This window comes from Drosophila serrata, unplaced genomic scaffold (genome assembly GCF_035046125.1).
Source record: "Drosophila serrata isolate PLE 108 unplaced genomic scaffold, ASM3504612v1 contig_382, whole genome shotgun sequence".
Lineage (NCBI taxonomy): Eukaryota > Metazoa > Arthropoda > Insecta > Diptera > Drosophilidae > Drosophila > Drosophila serrata.
Genome location: NW_028257280.1, coordinates 4351385 through 4376821, shown reverse-complemented (window position 1 = coordinate 4376821; position 25437 = coordinate 4351385). Strand labels below are relative to the sequence as shown.

The window sequence follows — 25437 nt, the reverse complement described above, 5'->3', positions numbered from 1 at the left end:
CTATCCACATCCCTCTCTCTCTTTCTCTCTCTGTGTGTGTGTGATGTGTGTGTAGGCCAGCCAACAAAAGTCAAAATTGTGCTGGCGTTGAGGCTATTAAGTTCAGGCAATCAGACACAATGTGTAAACCCGATTAGCTTCTCGGTGTTGCCTTGGTTGGGATCGGGTGTGTGAATAGATTATCATTGCAGTGATATTTGAGATGATTCAATTGATTGATAACCTGAAATTGATTTATGAAAATTAATTGAGATGCTGCATAAAAAGCCCCTGTCACAAAATCCAGATTTCTTGGCCACAAAAAAGAAAAACTCTTGAGACGTAATTTTCCATGTTTTACAATTCCATTTTATTTTTCTTTGAGTGAACTTTAATTTACAATATTCATTATTAATTGCTTTAATATTATAATTCTTTATTAATAAACATTTCACACATACCAAATATTAGCTAATATTTTGTTTTTCTTTTAAGCTTTTAGGCGTACCTAAATTAAAATACATTTCACAGGAACCAAATTGTTTAGCCAATACACAATACATTATGTTTCTTTTTGTTTTTTGTTTTCCTTGTAAATAAATAAAAATATTTGAAAGCTTGTTTATACACTAAATAAATGAGAAGAATATTAGAGTTACTACAAATTAAATGATTTAATGCTTTTAAACTGATCACAGCAAATTGTTGATTTCGAATACCCAAGAACGAAAAAAACGGAGCAAAATATTTGTTAATTAGATACATTTTCAAATACTCTAAAAATGTTATTATGTTTTGTTGGCTTTGTAAATTTGTTCTAAACATTTGAGTTTTGTTTTCCTTTTTTATTTCAGTTTTATTTTCTACGTATTTACAGAGATGTTATTCTTCAAATATTTGACTAAAAATTAAACCAACTTGGTGCTAAAAATGTTACTTTAATCATTCCGTTCAATTTGATAACTGCTTGTATTATTTGTTCCATAACAAACCGAGCTTTATTACTAGTCACAATAATAGTTAATAGTTAGGCTTATAAACAGTTTCCGTTTAGCTAATATCTCTTATCCATTCCATTTTTCCTTTGATTTCACAAAATGTTTCTTTCGGTACCAAAACTTCAACGAAATGTCTTAACTTTTTACAATTGATTTCATGGACGTGAAAGAAAAGTTGCACTTCTTGTGTCCTCTATGTCCTGGCTCCTTTGTTCCTGCTCTGAGTTCTTCTGGGCTTCAGTGTGTGTGTGTGTGTGCGTGTGCGAGTGTGTGTGTGTCTGTGGGTGGTGTGGGCGTGAGTATGGGCGAGGTATGTGACTGGTGTGCGACGCTAGTTGATGTTAAAACGCTGCGCCTAGAAAAGTTTTGCGTTGTTATTAGTTTATGGACAAGTGACTGTGTGTGTGTATGCGTATTCGTGTAAGTGTTCATATATAATGTGTGTGTGTGTGTGTTTAGTATTGTTACATTTAAATTAAATTTTAAACTAGGCAACAAATTGAATTTGTTGAGTATTTTCTTCACTTTTCCCCTATGCTGTTTTCGTTCATGTCTTTTCTTTCTTCATTTCTTACTGCTAAATGAAAGTATTTGTTGCTTAGACTTTCATTTTTAGTTGAGTTTTTCTTGTTGTTTTTTCTTAGTTTTTGGTGCCTTGGTCTAAAGGAATTACTAGTAGGAGATGCTCAGTAGTTGTTCTTCAGCGTCAACCCGGCAAAAGTGTGTATTGGATATGCATTTGGGAGGTTCTTTGGCAGGACCTTAAACACACTCGGTGCCCGGCTCAACGAGGGGTTTATTATGCTACAGTAGGGATAACAAAATAAAATATATAATTTTGGGTTAGTTGAGGTCATTCAGATAATTCAATTAAGTAAATAAATAAATAAAAAAATAAAATAACATAAAGGGAAGCTAACTTCGAGAAGCCGAAGTGTGTATACTCTTGCAGTTTATTAGAATATTAGCTTTGGCTTCTTGGCCTTCTTATACCAGCAAGGAAACTGAAAATTTGTGAATTTCCGGTATATAAAATAGTTATTTTTATATGCCAATTTTTTGGTTAAGTCAACGTTTTTCAAATGTCATAACTAAGACAAAAATGGATTAATTTCAATTCGGAAAGCTGTTCTGTGCTAGTTTTTATAGGGCAAACAAATCTGCATACAGAATTTTAAAATTTAAGAAGTTAAATTTTTTGTCAATTTTTTCAAATTTTAATGATGTAACCCCTTATAAAATTTTCAAATTTTCGAAAATTTTTGAAAAATTTTGTTTTGAGCCGGACATGGCTAGATCGATTCAGTTTTTCATGCTGATCAAGAATATATATGGTTTATAGGGTCGGAAATGATTCATTCACTGGGTTTTAAGCTGTTGACTGAATTTAAATTGCACAACAAGGGTATACGAGAAAAACTTATGATAAATTAATATAAAAGTTAAAAATTACAGTGATAAGTTATAAAAAAAAGAGATATTAAGACCAGCAATTATATACAACTAAAACCAACAAAAATAATAAACTTAATTTTGTAAAAAGAATAAATATAACGTACTTAGAAAGCAAACAAATATCAACTTCAATAAAAATATTTATAGAGTATTGCAATTACATTAAACCTAATCCAACAACAATAGTTCAGAGGAAATGGTAATTTTTGGTATGTTAAATAATGAAAAAAAAGAAGAGAATAGGCCGCAAAATACCAATAAAAAAGAGATTTGGTTAGCAATTTCCTAAACGAGGATATTTAATTATAAACCGTAATGAAAACGGCCAACCGCTAAGCCTGCGGCATGGATTTTGGGCGCAACGAGTTCGCTTGCTTATATGCAAATGATGTTGTTGTATATTGGTTGCTCTGTGGCAACCGAAACAGAAAATCTCTCTTAATGCCACTTTGTTTAATTTCGCATAATTATTATTATTATTATTATGCAATGGTTGTCTTATTTTTTGCGTTTGTTTATTAATAAACCGAACGCATTAATTTAAACTGACAACGAAGCAGCTGCCGCAGAGGCAGGGTAGAAAGGTAAAACGTAATTTAATTGAAATGTTTTACTAAAATGCCATATATTCCGGCATTCTCTGAGACGCTTTATGGTTTAGTGGGGCGGACCGAGCGACATTTTGACGCTTCACTGACGCCATTTAATTAGCCTTTTAGTTAATTGGCCAATTGATATGCATGTTTTGATTGCATTCGCAGCTCTGCAATTAGCGATACCCACGGGCAGCTGTCGATAGTGAACTCAAAGAGCACACACACTGGACGCTTAACTCAATGCTAAATTAAATCATAAAGCAATAAAATAATAATTAAATTGTACACAGGAGGTGCCGACGACACACCGTTGTAATATAATATGCTAATAATAATAATGTTTTAGTATTTGTTCTGCGACCACAACTTACCGGTTTTAATGACTAAATTGGCGCCGTGGTTTCATTACGTTTCGCTCGCGGCATTTAAAATTTAAATAAAATAGTTGGATAAACGAATTTCGATTAAATATCTATGTATATAGAAGAGTCGCAAGTCTCGAGGGATGCGAGACTCTTTCACAACAATTTCCAGGACTCGCTTAAATCTGATCTATCAGCTATTTGGATCAACTTAACTTAGCCTAGGATACAGCTATGATACGCATACACTTGGCCATCTATATACAACATTAACTTAGCACCTATTCGCCTAGAACCTCACGTAGCTAAAATCATTCGGATTCGTAGCCATCGGAGGGGCTGACCCGCTTACCTCCTCCTCCATGGCAGTGGCATACATCTGCGGCGTCCCGTTCTTCTGCAGACTGAAGTGATCCTCCGTGGTCTTGTGATAGACCGGATTCTCAAAGTTCATCGAATTGACCGCCCGCGTGCACCGTCTGTACGTCAACACGAGTATCTGCAGAAATATAAATATATAAGTTTAGAAATTACCTTAAGCAATAAATATAATGAATACTTACACAAATTACTAGAGCGGCTAACGATAGAGATGCTATCACAATCATGGCTATTACGCCATAGTCCTCCTCTGGGTTCTGGGCAGAGCCATCGGTTTTATTGGTTGTGTGGGTGTCATTGCTACCAGCTTTTCCTTCAACTATTAAGAAAAACAAAATATAAAAATATTCAAGTATTTAGTAAAAATTCATCAAAATTCATAACAATTAAACAAATACAAAGAAGAATGTGTTTTTGATAAATGATCAAATTAGTAAGTCCCGGAAACCATTTAGTATTATTTTAGTTTATAAGACAGAAGTAAGAACCCTTTTCCAAAGAAATGATTCCCTTAAATGTTACAAAAATATATTATATGATATTGAAATTTCCAATCAATTATGAAACCAAACTTCCTCAAAAATTCCGAGTTCCATCTCCCAGCCCCCAAGTCCTTTAATTTCATAATTCCTATGACAAAATATAATTAAATTGTTGTCTTTCGACTGGCAAAAGACAGAAAAAAAGAATAAGGAAGAGGGGACTCCCCAACGATGACTACATCCCGTGGCGAATGTTTCCGCTTTTGGGTTTCCCTTGGCTTTGCTGTCAGTGACTCGGTGCGCTTTTTATTTGGCGGTGCCCTTTGCTGTTGTGGTGGCAGGAAGTTGTAGGATTTTTCCGCTGTCATCATAATTCGTTTTCATATTTTTCCGTTTAGAATTTGTTCAACAGCAGAAAAAAAGACGCACAAAGTTAAGAGGAGAAGCGCGTTCGCCTGGCAAAGGATATGAAGGCGCGCATTTAACGCGCCCCCTCAAGTTTTTCCCACTTCCACCGAATTTTCCCCCCTCCTCTTTTATTGTTGTTATTAATTTTTGCTCTACGAGTGTCCAGAAGGATGCGGGGAGTGAGAGGTGTGGCTTTGGTCTTAGACGAGAGCATGTGGCAGGGAATTATCATTAAAAGTTGATAGCTGGCAACAGCTGGTCGGCATCGATTCCTCGAAGCCGCGTTAAGATGCTGCAAATTTATTTAAGCGGCATTAACAGACAGTCAAATGGCAGGACAAGTCGCTGAAAAGTTGCACGTTGCTGTGGCATATTAATTGCCCGATTTATCCCACGAGTGGGTGTGTGCTTGTTTATGATTTTTTGCTCTCTTTAGAGGGAAGATAATACGCCAGGATAAGCCAGATGCTGTTCTTTTATATTTTTTTTAACTTTTTTTCTCTTGGCAGCTTAATAATTATTTTATTGCCTTTGGATTTGGGTGGGGCAAGAAGAACATTATGAGCATCCTTTCACCTGAGTAAAAGTTAAGTATTTTTGTTTAAAATTGTACAAAGAAGAAAATGATTTTTGAATTACTTTATAAATCTCCAGAGGTGTTTTACATTATTAATATTTTTTAGAGAAATTAGGACTCTCAAATGCATAAAATTCCTAACAAGTTTGTCATCGGAAATCTAATTTATAAATGTTTCTCTACAGTGAATCGATATTTATTGATATTTTTATATGAAAATTAAAAAAAAAATCAAATTTTAAAAACCTCATAACTAAGCCAAAATTGCATTAATTTAAATTCTCAAATCGTCTCTGAGCTAGTTTTTACAGGCTTAACAAATCTACATACTGGGTTTTTAAATTGTAACCCCTTATAAAATTTTCAATTTTTTTGAAAAATTTGGAAATTTTTTTTTCTTTCTTAAATGGCAAGATAGATTCCCCTATTGATTCTGATCAAGAATATATATGATTTATAGGGTCGGAAAAGACTCCTTCACATAATTACAAGCTTTTGACTACAATTTTAATGCCCTGAATGGATATAAAAATACTGAGACTCCGATTTTAGGAGAAGTAGTAACGCTTCCTATATATATTCTAGGATGTTTAATTTTTTATAACTAAAGTTGGTTAATCCGAAATGAGAAGAGTCTTGGTAGCATGTGCATGCAAGCGCCAATGCATTTTTATAAAATACACAACATATATTTTGCTAATGGTTCCCTTTGGGAAAGTCTAATTCATTTTTAAAGCAAACTGCTTCGCAACATTTCCATCTGTATCTCTCTGCTATTCTGGCAAGTTTTATGTTTGCCTATAAATGTCATATATTATTGCGCCCTCCTAATCTATACAAAATGCAATTTCCGTGCTTCACTCACGCACACACATACAGGAGAGTTATGCCTCATCGCCCATTTGGATAATCCAGCACATGTGTTTTCATATTTATTTGGAAACTCCCAACTCGGGATAACGCATAACAGGTGCTCTCAGCTCCGCCTCTCCTCGATTCCCGGCCAACGGAAGTGCCATAAAAAGTACGACAAAATGGCTGCCGTGCCACAATTTTCCTTCCCGTAACGAAATAAAAACGCATAAAATATGTTCCGTCACCTGTTTTGGGTTTATTTCGTACGGACAGAGAGCGTGAAGAGGGGATGTAAACAGATTAGATAAACCGCACAAAAAAAGAAAAGTTTAAAAGTTTTTGAAAAAAAAAACAAGAGAAAAGGAGAGAAAGCAAGTCAAAAATGGTGTGGCATGCAAATAAACAAAATGGCGGCTTTGCTGCCATGTCTGTGGCCTTCCTGCTGACCTCCTCGGCCCGGCGCTGTCTTCACATCGAAGGCAATATGCAGTAAAGTTAGAGGCGGACAATAACAATTGCCTCGGCAGACTGACCGAACTGCAGGCAAATGAAAGTCATAAAATGCTGCAAGGAGTCAGAACAGCAGCAGCTGTTCGCCCAGTTTTCCGCCTGTATTTGCTGCCAATTTTCCCGCATTTTCCACAGCCTCCACCGCCGTTGCCGCCCTGAGCTTCATTTTATGTGGTTGGCTATTAAAAACGCAGTCGTTACTTCGACGGCTCAAAGTTTATGGTTACTGAGGTCTGGCTCTGAGTCTGGATCTGTCCAAGTGCCATTCTCCCGCTCACCCGTGCTTTGGCGAGTGTGTCCCTGCCCCTCTCAGGGGTATTTGCGAAACTTTGCCTGCGCTTAATTAAGCAATTTGAAGTGGCCAAAGATGGTCATGGAAAAAGTAGCACAAACCGCTAATTGAAATTGCAGTTATGCTGGCCGCCATCGCCGTCGTCGTCGTCATCATCATTGGCAGGGCTTGGCCATCTAATTGAAATAGTCCTTAACTAGTTTATAGTTATTTACTTGGCCCAGCTTCTGCAAACTTTTCTTTTCTCGTTCTCCTTTGCCAGGGCTTAAGTCCTCGTCGTTGCCATCATTATTCTGCCACAAATGTGTTGCAGTTCAAGTCCGTCCGTAAATCCTGAGCTGATTAGCTTTTCCCACGCAAAATACACCCCATTCGCAGCGACCTTCAAGCCCTCGATTCCGCCACTATGACTTCTTTAAACTGACGTAATTAGGCACAATTGTGCGGGCTTCTTAGTAAGCTTTCGCAGGAAACTTGATTTCAGTGCCATCGTGGACATGACAACGTATTAAAACGCTTACTCATAAGCCGACCGAGCAAATGTGAGAGGATTAGGAGAAATAATTGTAGAGATTTTAGAATGAAATCTCATAGAGTTGTGGGTTTTTATATCGCAATTGTAAAGCCACTCAAATGCTTTGTTAATTGCTTTACTAATTTGGCTTGGGAATCACTAAACAAAGACTTTATTTGTTGTAATAAAATTATAATTGAATAAACACATTTAAAGCATTATTACTTTGCTAAAATTCATACAAATCCCTCAAGGTTTCAAATTACGAATAGTTTTTTATATTTCAAGACCTCTTTTGACATTTTTTAGCAAAACAAATATACATGCTGAAAAAACAAACGCTCTGCCATTAAAGACCTAATTCATTTCTTGTTAAAAAACATGTTAGCATCTTCCTGAAGCCCAAGGAACCAGACCAAATACCCTTTATTAGCTTTATTTATTCTCGGAAAAGAAGCCAGCTCAAATTCGGTTGCCAACGCAAAATATCTTTTGCTGCTTTTCATTTTCATTCTCGTTTGCAATAATGGAGGACCGTTCAATTTGGCATTCCGATTGATCAAAGTGCGTCTGTCTGTCGGCCGAGAGGCGGCTAAATTTGTGTTTATTAAAAATAATGATACAGCATTTAGAAGAGGCGTACAGGCGCACACAGAGGGTTCTAATTTAAATCAATAGCAACAACGATACGGTATCAAAATGGACACAGACACACACACATACACAGACATTGGAAAATGGATGAAAATTGGGGAAAATGGGTGGAGTGGTTCTGTTGCATATTTTTTGTTTCTTTGTTGGTATAAACCACACCACGGCTAGATGGGGGTAATTTATTTTGCTCCAAAGCCGACAGACCGAATGTCGACAATTCGAGGTGTTGACAGTGCCAATTTGCTGGAGGATGGCGATGACGAATTTCTGGTTAAACTATTTGCCATGCTCCATGTCACCCTTGTGTTGGTGTAGCATTGGTGTCCTGTTGATGTTACTCTAGATGTTGTTGGTGTTGGTGCTTATGTACAATTTAATTTCATGGCGATTTGTTGACGACTCTCCTACAGTCTGTCGCTGATATGTCTGATGGTTGAACTTCTGACTGCCCCTCTCGTCTACGCCCTGCCTTTGCGGTTGTCAGCCGTTCATCATTCCCGCTTCCAACCGAATTCCCATCCTCATCCCCAGTCCCATTCCCATTCCCATCTCCATCCCCATCCCCATCCCCATCGTCATCGTCATCCTCATTCGCATCCTCGCATCCATGTCACTCTGTCAGAGCAGTTCGCAAATTGCAAGCACAAAATTTGCCCGGCTGCGGTTATGGAGCTCCGTTTAAGCTGAACATAAGGAGGAGTCCAGGGGAATCCCTGGGATGGCGGAGCTGCCATTAAACATGTCACCAATGACTCCTCTCTCTTGCGGTTTTTACATCGTATTTGTGAGTGTGTGCACGAGACCCGATATTTATGTTTTACGCTCAGCTCGTTCGCAATTTTGTAAACTTTGCATCTGCGTGTGTGTCAGTGTACATTTTGAGTGATTACGTCGATATCATTGATGTTGATTTATGATGATGACTATGGCTGTATGTGTGCATCTTGCTCGAGAAATTGTGGCAACAACAAATTCAAAAAACAACAAGATGAGCAGGTGAAAACGATGTTCACAACGACGGAAGGTGGACATAATATTGAATGAAAACGAGAAAGGAAGCTAACTTCGGGATGCCGAAGTTCTCTATACCCTTACAATCGATGTTAACTAAGCCAAAAATGAATTTATATAAATTTCAAAGGCTTTTCTTTCAATAATTATCAATTATCTCTTACAGAAATTTGAAAAATTAGTTTTTAAATCAATATTTGTATATGCTAATTTTTTGCTTAAATCAACATTTTTCAATTATCATAACTAAGCCAAAAATGCATGAATCTCAATTCGGAAAGCGTTTCTGTGCTAGTTTTTTTAGGGCTTATAAATCTGCATACTCGGATTTAAAATTTAAAAAATTAGATTTTTTGTCAGTTTTTGCAAATTTTAATGATGTAACCCCTTATAAAATTTTAAAATTTTCGGAAATTTTCGAAAAATTTTGTTTTGTGTCGGACATAACTAGATCCACTCAGTTTTTAATGCTGATCAAGAATATGTTTATAGGGTCGGAAATGACTCCTTCACTGCTTTTTAAGCTTTTAACTTCTGCAAGGGTATAAAGGCAAAAAAACTTAAACTGGAGCCAACACCAGGTTTGAAAGTAGGAAAAAGGTGAGGAATTTCATATGTACCAATACTTAGTGGGATAAATATCCCTCATTACAAATATTTAAATCATAAAATGTGATTTTAAACAGTGATAAATACTTGTGACTCTTTTAAGAACTTGATTAACAAGTACAGATCTTTAATAATAATAATATAGTACGAAATATTTTGAAATTCCCAGCCTCACATTTCCCTAGCTCACCGAAACCTTAACCATACAAGGACCACCACCATTCATTTTTCTGTATATAAAAAAGACTTGTCGCATACCCGGCGCTTCACTGTGCGCATCTTGAGGTAGACTTGTGGTGGTTGAGGTGAACGACCTGTCTGTCGTCCTGGGCACCGCTGTGCTGTTATACTTCGCACTCGGGACTCGCACTACAACAAAAGTTAATTTCATAGATATAATGAAATCGGAAATGGCGGAAACATTCGATTCAATGAAATTTGCACTGCCGTGCGGGCCACTTAATAGGCCGCAACCGCATCAGGAAAACGTTCTGCCTTGTCCAGGTCCAACCTGGCCTGTCCAACTAACCGCAGGACACAGAAGCCATCGAGGCGAGCGAGGACAATCGCTCGGTGTGGCGCATCAAATGCAATTACGAAATCCCCGCGTTAAATTCCAACAAAAAAAAAAAGCAGAACGAAAAAGAGGTAAAACTACTTACGATCCTCGACACACATGAGGCCGTCGGGCATCAGCTTCAGGCCCGTGGGACAGGCACAGGATATGCGCGGACTCCGCTCGTTAATCCTGGGCGCCGGCAGGCAGAGATGGGAGCAATGACCATTGACCGACTGACAGTGGTTAACGCCATCGGGCTGACGGTACGGATGGTAAACGTGCACCACCATGGGATGTTCAAGCTGCAGGAAAATCGAAAAGCAATTAGTGAGACTTGTCTGCTAGTAGACATTACTCATACGACATGTATAGCAATGTAATATTATCATAAACATATTATCCTTACCATATGGCCCGCTGTGACAGCCTCTATATCCTGTCCCGTGAACTTGTTCGCCTTGAAGACCGCCTGTTTGTCCCAGTCGGTCCAGTAGACGTAATCCTCGAAGGTGGTAATGGAGAAGGGATGTCGCAGGTATTCGCCGGAGTACAGCACCTGGCGACGCTCAGAGCCATCGTAGTTTGAAGACGAAATGGTGTTCAGCTTGCCATCCACCCAGTAGAGGCGCTTCTTTACCAGATCCAAGGTGATGCCATTGGGCCATTTCACATCATAACTAATAATGGCAGTACGGTGGGAGCCATCCATGCCCGCCCTCTCAATACGCGGCGAGGCACCCCAATCGGACCAGTACATCCAGCCGTCAATGGGATCCAGGGCAATGGAACGTGGAATGTCCAGGGCATCCTTAATAAGGACCTTGCCCATGTTGCCCTCGAAATTGGTCAGTTCGATGGTGCACTTGTGGGTGTCTGTATAGTAGACATGGTTATAGATCCAATCCACTGCCAGACCATCCGAGGTAACTGAAGATTGCTTCAGTACCACAGTCTTTTCGCTACCCTCGTCTATAGGTGCCTTGTAGATGCTCTGTGTGGCAATGTCACTCCAGAAGATCATCCCAGTGCGGAAAACGAAATCCAAAGCTGTGGCTGCCTTTGTACTATTCACAATGGAAGTCATTTCAGGGCGTTCGAGGGCTATTTTCCGGATGTCATGACGTCGGGCCAACAGGAGAGAGGCATGACCCTCGCTGGCCTTGCAGCGGGTATGGTTCTTCAGGACTCGCATGTACCCCGTCTCGCACTCGCACTTGAAGGCTCCGATCTCATTGACGCACACCTGTGAGCAGATGCCATGTGTCTCGCACTCATCGATGTCCACACAGCTGCGCTTATCCGCTGCCAGCTTATAGCCTTCCTGGCATTCGCATCGATAACCCACCGCCAGGTTTATGCACTGATGCATGCATCCGCCATTTTTCGTGGCACACTCATTGATGCCACACTTGCCGGCGGGCTCATCCTCACCGTTGGGACAATCCTTCCGGCGGTCACAGACCTTGGAATTGGGAATGCACTGACCGCCACCGCAATCGAACTCGCTGGTGGCATTGCATGTCCTTGGCGGGGCACTGAGGTTGCACTTCTTCTCATCGCTGCCATCGGGGCAGTCACGGTCCCCGTTGCAGGTCAAATGCCCGGCAATGCAGCTGCGATCGTCGCACTGGAACTGATCTGGCCGGCAGGTCATGCTCGCACAGTGCTCCTGAGACTCGTCTTCGCCGTCGGGACAGTCGGCCTCGCCATCGCACACCCAGGTCCTGTGGAGGCAGGTGATGTGATCCCTGCACTGGAATTCGTTGGCCTGGCATAAGTTTAGCGATGCACGAGTGCAGTTTTCCTAAGGTAGAGATAGTAAAGAGAATCGATATATATCTTATATGAGTTGAACCTTATTTATTTCTACAAAATATGATGAACTTTTCCACATATCTCTTATATTTATAAATCCTCTCAGCTAAGATAAATCTGTGCGCATAGCGAGGATAAAGAAAGTTAAGTTTACTGCTGGTACAACAGTTTGCTTTTCTTGTTAAGTGCCAACCAAATATTCAGGCAGTTAAGCTTGGTTCACAAACACAGCCCTATACACACACACATATGCACTGGCACGCACGCACACACGAGTATATAGTTCCCTTTGGCCATTTCCTGCATTTTTTGTGCTGCATACTTTCAAGAGCATGTTGTACACTTTATACTCTTTGTTTATTATAGATATTTGTGGCTAATAAAAGTATGTTTGTATATTAAAACTAAAGATTATATTTGTAAGAATTAATAAAATAGATATATCAGATAGAAACTATAAACCTTCTGTCAAATTTCTCTAAATAAAGGGTTTTCTTTTCATGGTGAAAACAAATTACAAAATCTTTTATACTATATGCATATGTTATTGTACATTTATCTATTAAATACAAATTCAAATAAAGGGCATACATTAAGCAGTATATTCGTATAGTTTGCTATATAGTTCCTCTACTTTTATTGTTATTCCGGTGCCATGCATCCTCTACCTCCCCCCACTGACAACAAAAGCCATGCGTCATACATATAAATGTTTATGGGAAACAGTTGCCGACATGGTCCTCGTCGTCGTCGTCGTCGTTGCCAGTTTTGAATAATGCTCGCGTCCTGCATAATTTATGCTTCCTAGCTAGCTATATAAATACATATTTATATGCGAGCGAATGAGTGTGTGAGTGTGTGTATAGGGTTTGATAATGTGCTCATATCAATTTTCATTTCAAGTATTAAGGTAAGGGAGCCAAGGATTCACAGGGCACCAAAATATGTATGATGAATATTTTTAAATAAATTTTAAATTACTAAGGGATAAATATAGAATCATTTGATACATTTCCTATCGATACAAAATTGTAAATAATATTTGAAAGATGAACTTGCACTCACCATCTCATCGCTTCCATCCATACAGTCCCTATCTCCATCACACTGCCACTGCTTCGGGATGCAATAGCCGCTGGCACAGGTGAAAGAATCCTCGGAACACTGACGCCTACTTTCGCAGCCCTTCTCATCCGATTCATCGCCGCAGTCATCGTCCTCGTCACACCTGAAGCGGTTCTGGATGCACCGTCCATTGCCACAGGTGAACTCGTCCGAGCGACACGTTCTATCTGCACGAAGGAGGTCAGTCAAACGATTAGCTGGATTTCTCAAAAAGGATTTTACGGAGAGGATTCGTTAGCTGATTAGTGTGTGAACTTTATGGTATGATGACATTTGTTATGGTTTGGTATGGGAAATACAACAGAAAAGGCCAGTAAAGTATACTTGGGAGCAAAACCAACACCATTGCAAAAAAAGGTTCCTGCCAAACAAACAAAAGGATCTATGCGGGGCAGGGCAGGGGAACACATGTGAAAGTGACAACAACAAAAAAATAAAATAAAACACAGCAAACTAAAGCTTATACTGTGTGTGAGTCCGCGTGATTGTGTGTGTAAATATTTGTGCTTTATTGCATGCGAGTTTAAGCATGGCATTACACAATTTTCCACTGAAATATGTGTGTGCTCAAGTGCTGGGTAAAAAAGGAAGAGAAAGTAATATAGGATAGGAAGATTACATATATTATATAGAGTAGAATATAGCAGCCAACACCAAGCAGAGGAGGATAAGTACAAAACCGAATAAGAAAAGCTAGCATTTATTTAATTTTGGCTTACTGCACTGGGCCTCATCGCTTCCATCGCGGCAATCTTTGTTCTGATCGCACATCCAGGCCAGGGGAATGCACTCACCCTCGCCCGATTTGCAGGCGAATTGCTCGGGTGAACATGTCTGGCTGCCTAAAAATGTACAAAAAGGATTTACAAGATTCACAAGTATTCTGAAATTAAAGAAAATCGCAACAGCAGAGTAACTTCGGCAAGCCGAAAGTTCATAAATTATTAAACGCATCCTCTGAAAATTAAATTTGTTGGTTTTAAATTTCTGAAATTATTTTATGTAAGAAAGATCTACTATTTTTTACAGAAAGTCCCTCCTTCGCAGTAATATTTTTATGACCCCGCAAGATAAGTACACCAAAAATAACCCTCTAACTACCCAGCTAATGCGATTTCGCATCTCCAAGGACATTGAAGCACCAAAGGGCGACGCCTTAAAGTAGGCAACCGAGTGTTGTCCTGTAATTAAGTTTATAAGCAGCTGCCAAAGGGAGGAGGGGGTCATGGGGCGGGAACTACTCTGCAAGTAATAAACATAGTTGTCATGCCAGCACACACATACACGCACATAGACATTCGAGGGGCTAAACAGTTGGCATTTTATCTAGGCAGTAATTAAGACATTATCAGCCAACACTCCATAAAGTTAAAACGCACACATGCGTATGCATTAAAGCAATTATCGCACACACATACACAGGGGCAGGAACTTTCATTCCAGCGAGGAGCGGACATTAAACAAAGCTGACAACACTCCCACCCACACACACACACTCACACACCCACACACACACGCACACTCGCATTAAAACGCTTGTGTTTAACCCTTAATGCGTATTAGTATGCCAGCTCTTCGGGCCTCCCTAACGTGCTTTCTTTCACATTCTTTTCTCTTGCAATGTGTGTGTGTGAAATGGAGGTCCTTTGTGTGATTTTCCCTGATATGATTATGTACATACATCCCGCTGTTTCTGCTCCTTGTGTGCGTGCAAGCAATAAAATCCTATGGCCAAGACACACACACATGTGTGTGTGTGCACGAGTATTTGAATATGCTTTTTGGCGTTTTGTCTACCTTTTGGCTCCGCATTTTCCGCCGCACAGCATCCTCGTCTATTTTGTCTATTTGTTTACCGTTTACACGCGCGCTTGATGCCCCACGCCGGAAATTTCTGACATCGTTGCAAATAAATTAATTTATTATTATTTTGCTCTCCGGTGGCATTCGCAATTTTTGGCGCGGTTGCTTAGCATGTACAACGCGTCGTATGCGTGATATGCCTTTAATTGGAATTTACTGTGACCAGTTTCCCGAATTTATTCCTTGTCGTTCGCTAACCGGAATATTTCCCAGAATGGCGGGTCCGCGGATGCCAGTAAAAAGCATTCCAAGGATTCCTCGATTGTTCTCCTTTTTGTTAAGTTTTGAATTTTGATTTTAAATAGATTCGTACTGAAAATGTAAAGTTGAATTTCCCTTTAAAGCTTAGTAAGACTTTTCTGGGTATTTCAAACTGATAAGCCAATTATTTCTATATAATTTCGATGATAAAATTCTCTGAATTCCGTACATATCAGCATTCTCTTGGAGTGTGAGCATTTCGTGAATATTTCTCTGTATTTTGATAAAGTATTTTGTTTCCTTTACTTTCTGGTTTCATTCAATCATATTTCCGCTTTCAATGCTTTTATGTTTGAAGAATTCTATAGTTATTATGTTCATTTGTAATGTTCTTTTATGTATTTATAGTATCTTAAATCAATTTATTTTTAAATACTAGATTAAATTTCTATACATTTTTTAATAGGTTTATCTTTTACCTTTAATAGATTCTCCTTTCAACTAGGTTTTCGATTTTATATTGTGTGGGAAATATATTATTACGTTCAGCAGATATTTTTTCAATTATCCAATATCATTTTGCAGCCATAATTTATGGCTTCATTAAATTTCCCAATGCTGCGGCCCATACACCGGGGTCCTTTTCCACCCCACATGTGTGTACACATACTTATATGTAAGTATATAGTACTCTCCATTTTTATCCATTTTGAGGTAACTACTTGGCTGAATGGACGACGACGACGACGACGTCTCATTCCCGTGTGGCCATGGGAACACAGAGCTCCGGCTTCAGCTTCAGCTCCGGCTTTTGTAAGCCATGACAGAATCAATTTGCTGTTGTGGGGTCACAGTCAATGGACCAGCGATGGTCCTTGCACTCCTTTCCCTTACCCCGAGACACACACACATTGTATTCAATGGCATTTTCTTGTTATCTGACGCCAGAGCGCATATACTTGCAATTTGATTTTAATTTTATTTAAAATGCTTTTTAGACCATGGTACAAGACAAGGTCCTACATAACTGCTGCAACAACGCCTCACGACCATCCCCGCCACTTGAAAGCCAATGAAGCTTAATGCCTTTGTGGGGCAGTTTGCGTTGCGTTTTGTTTACTCTGCAGTTTGTGTCCTTTTCGAGTTTATTGTTCAACCAAGTTTCTTCACTCCGCTCCCCCAGAATGGTAATCAAAGTTATGAAGAGTCCGGAGTGGAGTGTTAAATAGAATTAAACAAACGGGCGGAGTCTGTAGCTGAAACTGATAACTGAAAATCGACAGATTTTTAAAGAAATGAACCTCGCTGTGCTTTCTACTCCGAATCTTTCAGTTAAAATTAAGATTCACAGAGAGGTAACTGGGCGAAAGCAGAAATGTCAACAAGGTTTGATGACAATTTTAAAGCACATAAAAGTCATAAAAGGACGCACTCACACATACACGGGGATGTAACTTTATGGCTTTACAGCTGTGCTCAAAATAATAGTGAACATAATTGGAAGAAATTATATTTAAAGAAAAATTTAGTAGATTAATAAACAGCTTTTGATGGAAATTTAGGTATGGTGAACATATTCTGTATTAATCCTTTTATACCTTAAGTTTTCAGCACTATTATTCTGAACACGGCTGTACCTCCTGTAATCCCCTTAGCCAAGCACTGGGCCATGAGTTCCACCATATAAACCACAGGCTCAATTTGGCGCTGCGTTCGCTGTTTGATTACCGGTTCTTTTTTTTATTTTCATCAAGGATAACATCATAAAAATCGCATCATTTTTTCAATTACATCTCGCTGAAAGTCCTTCCAGCATAAAAACATTTTTTACTCTCCTCGTTTGCCACTCACTTCAGTATATATATCAGAATATATATATGTATATATAGTTTGGGGAAATGTGTCACAGACAATAAACCGCTAAACAAGTTACTGTGCGAGAACAAAAAATGCTCTCAGAATAAAGTAAAAAGCGGAAACTACACCCAGAGAAGGACGGAAGGGAGCCAGGACTCTGGAGCAAGCCTAATGCATAAATACAAATTAGTTCCGCCGATGGTCACGTCGCGATGTTGTCCGCAAGGAGTGACGTTAATTTATGGCCTGGTCAGTCCCCAAGTCATAAAATCCGGGGCACATCTCCCAAGTTTCATGGCAGAGCAGAGTCACAGAGGGTCAGATTTCCTCCATGGGAGGGGAGCATGCATTTAAATTTCGATTAAGTGACTCCGCTTTCTTGTCGTTTTAGTGATGAAGGCAAATCCTCGAGTTAGTATGCAAATGTGAGGAGAAAATATAATTCATTCTTTTTGCTTACTGTCACATTCCCATTCGTCGGACTTGTCACGACAGTCCTCGTCGCCATCGCAGACGAACTCCCGGTTCACACATTGCTCACCATTTTTACACATAAACATGTTGGGGGAGCAACGATCCCCTGTTTATAGTATATCATAAAAATCAAGTACAAGTATAATTTAAAGTTAAGCATTATATAGGGATGTATATTAAAAGGAAAACTCTAATGTGTCCAAAAATGTACTGATTTTTGATATAGGAAAATTTTAAATTTCGAAATTTAACGCATTTAACATTTAATATGAATATTATAGAAAAATGTCAAAACAACATATTCAATTTATTTAGTTAGCTTCTATCTTTCTATCAGAAAATCCATTTATTAAAGTTATATCGTAGCGTGCAAATACCGATTGTCTAATTTAGCTTCTTATAAGGACACAGTATCGATTTATCGATCTTTTCTGCTATCCCAAGGATAAAACCCTTTAATGTAAACATCGGTGTAATGCAAATTTAAGATGTAATTGTCCAGTATGTTTGATATAAATAAAAGGTTAAAAGATATTCAGAATCAATGAACTCCTGAAGCTTATTCAACTTTATTTATCTCTTTAAATTGATAAACTTTAAAGCCGTATCAACTTTGAGGTTGGTTTACTTTTAATTCCATCACAAGTGCTTTGCCCAACTGTTTCAATTACCATCTTGAATTGCATTTTGAACCGATATCTACTGCTCATATCAAAATGTAATGTTCCAATACTTACGGCAGCGGGATGGCAACTCGTCGCTTCCATCGGCACAGTCCGACTCCCGATCGCAGACCCATCTCTGTGGAATGCACTTTCCGTTGCCACAGCGGAATTGCTCCGTGGTGCAAGTTGATTCTGCAAAGGCAAATGTTGGAAATTAATTTTACATAACTGCCGCAGATAATGGCTTCGATAGAATATTCCCATGAATATATATATAGACGGGGCATAGCTTTCAAAACTTTTTTAATGCTTGAATGGTTAAGTGTGTCAAAAATAAATGTGATTTTTATGTTCCTGCGGCTGCTTCCTGCGCTGCAGCATTCGCCCTTTGTTTTATGCCTTAGTGGAAATAGTTTTCTGCCACATTTTATGCTGATTTTTTATTTTACGACTTGCCTCGTTTTTCATTTTTGAGACACCAGAACAAAAAGATTTTTAACATGTATGTGCTATATTTCTAATATTTCCGCCCATTCTGTGTTGTTGTTTTTGGTCTTTTGAAGGAAAACAAGTTGTTGAGTGATGGAAATGCAATTAAAAGATAAAAGGAATGCCTGATGAATTTAGGTTTGACTTGTTAGGCAATTGACAGTTGAGTGTTGTAAGCCACTGTTGGCCAAAAATATTTATTGACCGGCAGCCACAAAGTAGCAATATTGAATGGCAATAAAATGGGTAAATAGCACTTTACATTTTTAGTTTGTTTTTCTACAAAAAAAAAGTTGAATAAAAAACAAACTGGAAAATGGAAAGCATCGATTCATGCATGTCAATATAATTGGTAGAATTTCCAAAATATATGAACATATGTAGTTATTTCAATAAATAAATAAAATATAAGAGAGACACTCTGACAGCATTTTGAATAGTTAGTTAAATATTCATCTAAAATTGGTAACTATATCGATACTCCTCATGTTTATGCATATTTCAAAAGCTCCACAAAATATACTTGACAAATTTTCAACATTTTCACTTTGTGAATATTTTTGTAGCTTCTAAATAATTCCCATGGCACCAATTTCTACGTATTCACTCAGAACTCGATGCAATTCTCCCTTTAGAGCGGGAACTTCCTTAAACGTTGCACCTTTTGTACAAGAGTGCCAACACCTTGGAGCTTAATTCAAATGAATTCCTCCGAATGACATCTGCATTTCGTTCGACATGGCTTTAAGAGGAGCCTCCTTGGCTCTACTCCCTCTCTCGGGGTAAAGTTTCCTCTTCGTCGGGAGTCGCTTGCCATAAACTTAAGCGCAACTTTTGTGGCAGTACATCTCACTCCCCAGGCGTCGAAAACTATGGCAGAAACTGTAGCCCCCAACTGGAAGCCCCACGAAGCACCGGGAACCCCCTTGGAATCCCGAAAGCCAAAGCCAAAGCAAGGGACCCATGGGGATGCCACACAGACCCACACAGCCGCCGCAGTGCGAAAAATGCGCATCACGTTCTGCGTTTTGAGCTCGAAGGGGAGTCCCGGGAAATGGGAAATGGGAAATAGAAACTGCGAGCTGGAATGGCAAAAACGTTCCGTAGCGTATTTACCTAGACAGCAGCATTTAGCGTCCCAAAAAAAAGAGAGCATTAAAAACGGGCTGAGACTCGGAATTAGACTGATGTATTCCCCGTGGTGTGTGGGGGGAAATAGTCTGGTTTGTTTTATAGTCTGATTTGGTTTGGTCTCAGCTTAATGAGTAAAATCATCAGCCAAGTTTAGCGGAAATTAATACGTCTATGTTACCTTTGATTACAGTTTATTTCAAGCAAAATATATAAATTTCTTAGTTATTAAGTTAATTACGCAGAATATTACGGACATTCTTCACAAGCAATTTGTTTTACAGAGACAGAACATTCAAGTTGATAAATATCAGAAAATATATATTATTAAAAAAGGAAACTGTGTACAGATTTCAGTAAAAATATTATTCAAAATTTAAACTGTCTGAAAACTTGTTCACAATATGTTTCCTTGTATTTAAACAGGACTTTTGAATATATTTCCATTTTGCCTGTATATAACATTTCTTTTCTGGAGTAAATCTCATAAATTTCCTTGTTTGATATTTGGACAACCATTTGTGTAAGTAAGTATGTAAATACCTTATATATATATCTTAGTATATGCATGGATTTTTTCGTTTTGTTCCTGTGCCTAAGAGCACTTTTAGCATCTGCTCTGCCACTTGCCACGCAGATGCAAACTTCATTATTTACAGTCTGCCGCGTCGCGACAACATGGAGTTCGGTGTGTGTATGAGTTAAGGGGCAGGTTGGGGCATGCCCCTCGCCAGACAGGCTCTTAATTCCCGTTAGAACAGGTTCGAGGGTGGAAAGCACAACACCCTGCAGATTATGCAATTCATTTAAAGTGCTTTCCCTGTCGCAAATCTGACGACACCTTGGGACACCTTTTTAAGGGCGATAATTAATGGCACACCTGGTGGTTGTGCTGCTGCTTCTACTACTTCTGGTTAGCTATCTGTATCTCCACAAATATATATTAAGCGGTAATGCAACGAAAGCCCAGCTGAGGGCCACACAAGTGACAAAGTCAGTTGACTTTGAGCCAAAGCAAATACATTGGAAACTTTTCATACAGACAGACAGACACACGGCGAACTAACCTCAACAAAGTTTTGGTAACAATGCAGCTAACTCCCTGCCCCCTCCCCGAGAGAAAATTCCCCACTCCCTGAGCTCATTTACAGGCTTCGGAATCGGCTTCGACCTTAGCTTAGTGCTAGGAAAAGTTGTCTTGTACTTGGGAAGTGTCCAAGGGAAGCAAAGTTCTGCGGTCATTCATCGATTTGGAGCATTAAAACTTTTCTGATATTTGCCATTCTCCCAATCTCCACTTTTCTCACTTTTCCTTTGTTGGGGGAAATACTAAAATACTTTTTGTAGAATTAATGTAAAGATTAAATCGGAATTTAAGCCATCAACAGACATCAATGATTATAAATTAAATATGTGGTATAAACTAAAATCCGATTAACTAAGGTCTTACAAGCCTCTTTAATATTTCGTTTATTAAATATTCTCTTAATTCTCGATCATAGCTTAGGGCGGGTAATAAAAAACACAATTGAAAATATAAAAGATACAAACATGAAATATTGGTTTCCATTGATTTCTGAGAGGGGACTTTGGGAGTGGTCCTGTGACGATGTCGGGAAGATGTCCTAATGAAGTTTGTCTGTCTGGCAGAGCATAAATTGAATTGTCCGATTCATTTAAACGGCGGAAGGCAGCGAAGAGAAAAAAAGTGTAACAGGAATAAGGAAAATGTGAAAGTGAATTTCACTTTGCCGCCCATTCCATTTGACCCTCCTCATCGGGAAAGACCCTGTCCCCCTCTCCCCCTCTACGGTTGCTGTCTCTCCCTGTCTCGTCTCAATAAATAAATGAAAAATTTGTGCCACAGTTAAGGGGATTTTCCTTTTTTTCCACTGTTTACAATTGTTTTCCTTTTCTGCCCCATCCCCCCGCATTTTATTTATTTATTTTTTGCCTTTGTTTAGAGAAGTATCGTCTTCCGCACACACAGCGGGCTGTATCGTAAAAAAAGGCTCGCCGCTTGTTGTTTATGGCACCTTTTTCCACTTTATTGAAGTTGTACTCTGCCTCAAGTATTTCAATAAAAAAAGGAGCCGGGAAATGGGGCAGCTAAGGGTTTGTTTTTGGCCAGGGGTACACGAGACAATGCCATGCATCATAAATCATTCGCAGAGCATAGATTGAGAGTCGCGCCCTAATGAGGCAAAGTTTTATGTTCCGGTCGAGAGCCATCTCCATATATAGTCGCCATATAGCAACTGTTGCTGAATCGGGTTGGACGACCAATGCAACAAATGGCCGCGAAAGTCGATTTAAAGTGCACTTTAAATGTTTAGCAATTTATATGCTAAATAAACTTGTTTTTTTGTTCGATTTTTTGGGAAAGCAAGGCCAACAAATTGAATCGCCGAGTGCCAGGCGGTGGTGCTGGTGCCATGAAATATTTGAAAAGTAATTCCCATTTCTGTGAATTCCTGGCGAACTAAGGATCGAGCAACTTCGATGGATTGCTGCGCTTAAAAATGTGCGGCATACATAATTTATGGCTTTCGGGGAAAAGGCAGGACAAGTGCGGGGTCCTAAGGTCTAAGGATGGAAAGGAACCAATCCAGGGATGTGTGTGGTGTGTGTGTGTGACTGGAGTTATCTTAGGTCTGCAGTCAGCTTGCAAAATCCAGCAAGAAGGCAAATACACACAGACATACATACATATATAGATGTGCCATAAGAGCGTTCTTTTCCTTCCCCTTTTTAGATTTTTCACTTTCTTTTGCTAAAGTGGAGGCGAGTGGCGGCGGGCTTATCAGATGTCTGCTTTTCCAAATGTGCTGCATGAATATTTATGCCCTCGATATCGAACACTAACATGCCCATGACCGATATATATATAACATAACATATATATGGCAGAAGAGTGTGTATATAGCCATCTACACCACTTGCTATACGGGCTGCTTAAAAGTCTAAAGGCGTATTTTTTTCGGTGACTCTCTCTCTGGTGTCCGTTGTCTCTTGTTGCTTATGGATAACGTGGCGTATGGGTAACGCGGCGTATACGCAACGCGTCGCGGCAAGGCACTTAATGCTGCCAGCAGCCATATCATATATCCCCAGGATGTCTTGGATCCACACTCTCTCTCAGTCTCTCTCTATCTCTGTTGTTAATGGCCATCCTCAGTTTAGTTGCCTATAAGTTATTTATTTATTTACTGACTCCTCCGCTTTGCCCTGTCGATAGGCATTATTTTTTGTCATCTCAGTGGAACTTGAATTGGGTTTATCCCCACATTCACATCCCACATCCCACATCCCATGCGCCACGCCCATGCATAAAAGATAACACCCACTCTCGGAATACTTAGTACAGGCAATAACAGTAAATTGAACTTCGCTTCGTAGCGTTTAATGTGTGCCCGGGTCTTTCCCCCCTCTTATTTCATATCAAAATACTTTGCCAGGGAATTATTTCCTTTAGATGTTTGTGTAAACAATTTCCAGATAATAGAAATACTGAAAAATGTCAAGCTTACTAATTGATAATGGTCTCTTCCAGCAAGCAGTAAATAAAGCTATAATTTAGTATATATCAGGGGATTGCCCATTATTAAATACAGTATTATCTCTTAGAGAGATTATGTTTTTAATTAATCCTTGAACTTGAATGAAATATAAATGTGATAAGAATTCATATAAAAATGCACTTATTAATTATTTAAAAGTCACTGGGTAACTTTGATAAGTAAGTATTAAAAAAAGAAGAGATATATTTCAAACTGGAACTAACTGGAAGTTGGTTTTGGTTTGTTAATTATTTATACAAGTAAATATTGCTATGCTATATGAATAAAAATAAACCCCGTCTAGCTAAATAAATAAACTAAGCGGCTTTCTTATCATTATCTTGTTACTAATCTGATTTCCTTGGTATTATCAGATCGAGGCCCACTCACCCATTCCCCGTCGTATAAAGAGTGAGGTGCCACTGGCAGGCTGAAGCGGCATTAATCCTGTGACGAGAAGCAGGAAGGAGCAGCACAGGATGCTGCTGCGTATTGGTCCCATGTCGGTTCTTCGGAACTCTGAGACTCGGCGGGCGTAGGTGATAATTTTGTGGCCCAAAAGTGCTCGGCTAAATTATTAAATTAAACTGCTGTTTATTCGGGTTTTGTTGCTTTCGCGTGAATATTTGTACTGTGAGTATATGTAATCGTAATTATTTTAAATGGCAGCCAAGTGGTCTGTCAGTCGGCCAGCAGCAAAAATGGCAGCCGGAAACATCATCATAACGTCAGCAGCGGCGAATGGCAGCAGCTCAAAAGTAGGCAACAGTTTTCCGCTCATAAACAATATGAAAATTTATGCCCGGGAAAATGTCAGTTTAATTGGTGTGATTATTATTTCAAGCATTTAAAATGAATTTATGTGTAGTTTATATAATTTATAAATGGTTAATTTCACTATAATTCAATTTAGAAATATATTTGAGCCAGCATTATTTGTGTTTGAGTTAATTTGTGCAATTGAATTTAATTTTATTTTCATTTGAATTCTATTTTTTATTATACAAATATTTGGTTTTTCAAAATTAAACTCTTTTTGTGTGTTGATAATTTCTTTATTCGGCCTTCCAAGCCATCGAACATTATGTGTGTTTTTTTATAAGCTGGCATTTATATATTGTTATATACTTAATTATATTTTATTTATTGCCTTCATTGTTTGCACTGCATATTGAGATATATATTTTTTTGTTTCTCACGTTTTCATCATTTTTCGCACTTAATGCTTTAATTAAGCCACTTTTTCAATGCCTGCCTGTTTGTGATTTTTTTTCATTTGAATAATTATTAATGTGCTTTCTCGTATTATCACAACTACACATAATCCTCGGACATGGACAATTATTTTTCAAGGGAGCTGAGAGTTAAGCCGCCGACGAGTGTTTACATTTAATTTCAATTTTGCACTTTGACATGTCAACGGGAATTATGACACAAATTCTCACACGCGAGGGAATTTTAAATGGAATATAATAAAAATATATAAATAACAATTATGGCGGATTAAAATGCAACAGAGCAAGAAAGGGTAATGTGTGAATATTAATAGGGATTTTTAATTAAATTTAATATACAGCATGGAATCCTTGCTTTACTTTTCATCTCAAGTTCAGTAATCCGATTCAAAACAAAGCCAAATTATCTTAGCGGCTGTAAGAGCGTTTTGTAAGAGCGTTAAAAGAGCTAAATGAAAATGTAATAAAAAGTGGCGCGCAGAAGCGTGAAAAAAATAACACAAGAAGCGGAAAAACACACACACACACTCAGTCAGTGAGGAAAGCTTCCGTTTTTAAGGGAAAAGCTGCTGCTGCTGCCTTTTGATGTTACCGCCAAAGCGACGCCAGCAAAGTGTTTTTAGTTCGTCTGCCAACGTTTGACGGTCCAATTTGGCCTTGCCATTGATTTTTGCTGGTCGATAACAGCTGTTCAAGTTGCTCCTTTTAGCCACAAAATATTTTATAATTTTTGTAGCTAAGCAATCTCTAAAATATTTACTAATTATTTTACAAATTTTA

At 38.7% G+C, this 25437-nt stretch overlaps 1 protein-coding gene across 20 annotated transcripts in view; it reads right to left on the bottom strand.

Annotated features, from left to right (window-relative positions):
* Positions 1–325: 325 nt before the first annotated feature.
* The window catches only part of LpR2 (Lipophorin receptor 2), a 39756-nt gene continuing 14644 nt past the window's right edge, over positions 326–25437 (bottom strand). For 2 of the 20 annotated variants that reach the window (XM_086840552.1, XM_086840551.1), the window contains exons 2-10: positions 23813–23991; positions 18315–18434; positions 17564–17683; positions 13123–13349; positions 10649–12046; positions 10346–10544; positions 3954–4090; positions 3743–3889; positions 326–1781 (exon numbers count right to left, since the gene is read on the bottom strand). In XM_086840552.1, the coding sequence (XP_086696678.1) occupies positions 1740–1781; positions 3743–3889; positions 3954–4090; positions 10346–10544; positions 10649–12046; positions 13123–13349; positions 17564–17683; positions 18315–18434; positions 23813–23924 (2502 nt within the window). In that variant the 5' untranslated portion in view covers positions 23925–23991 and the 3' untranslated portion in view covers positions 326–1739. Of the gene's footprint in view, positions 1782–2635; positions 3890–3953; positions 4091–9941; positions 10053–10345; positions 10545–10648; positions 12047–13122; positions 13350–13901; positions 14025–17563; positions 17684–18314; positions 18435–23812; positions 25412–25437 lie in introns of those variants that run through there. The other 18 variants (XM_086840546.1, XM_086840545.1, XM_086840542.1 and 15 more) reach the window with 15 other exon arrangements.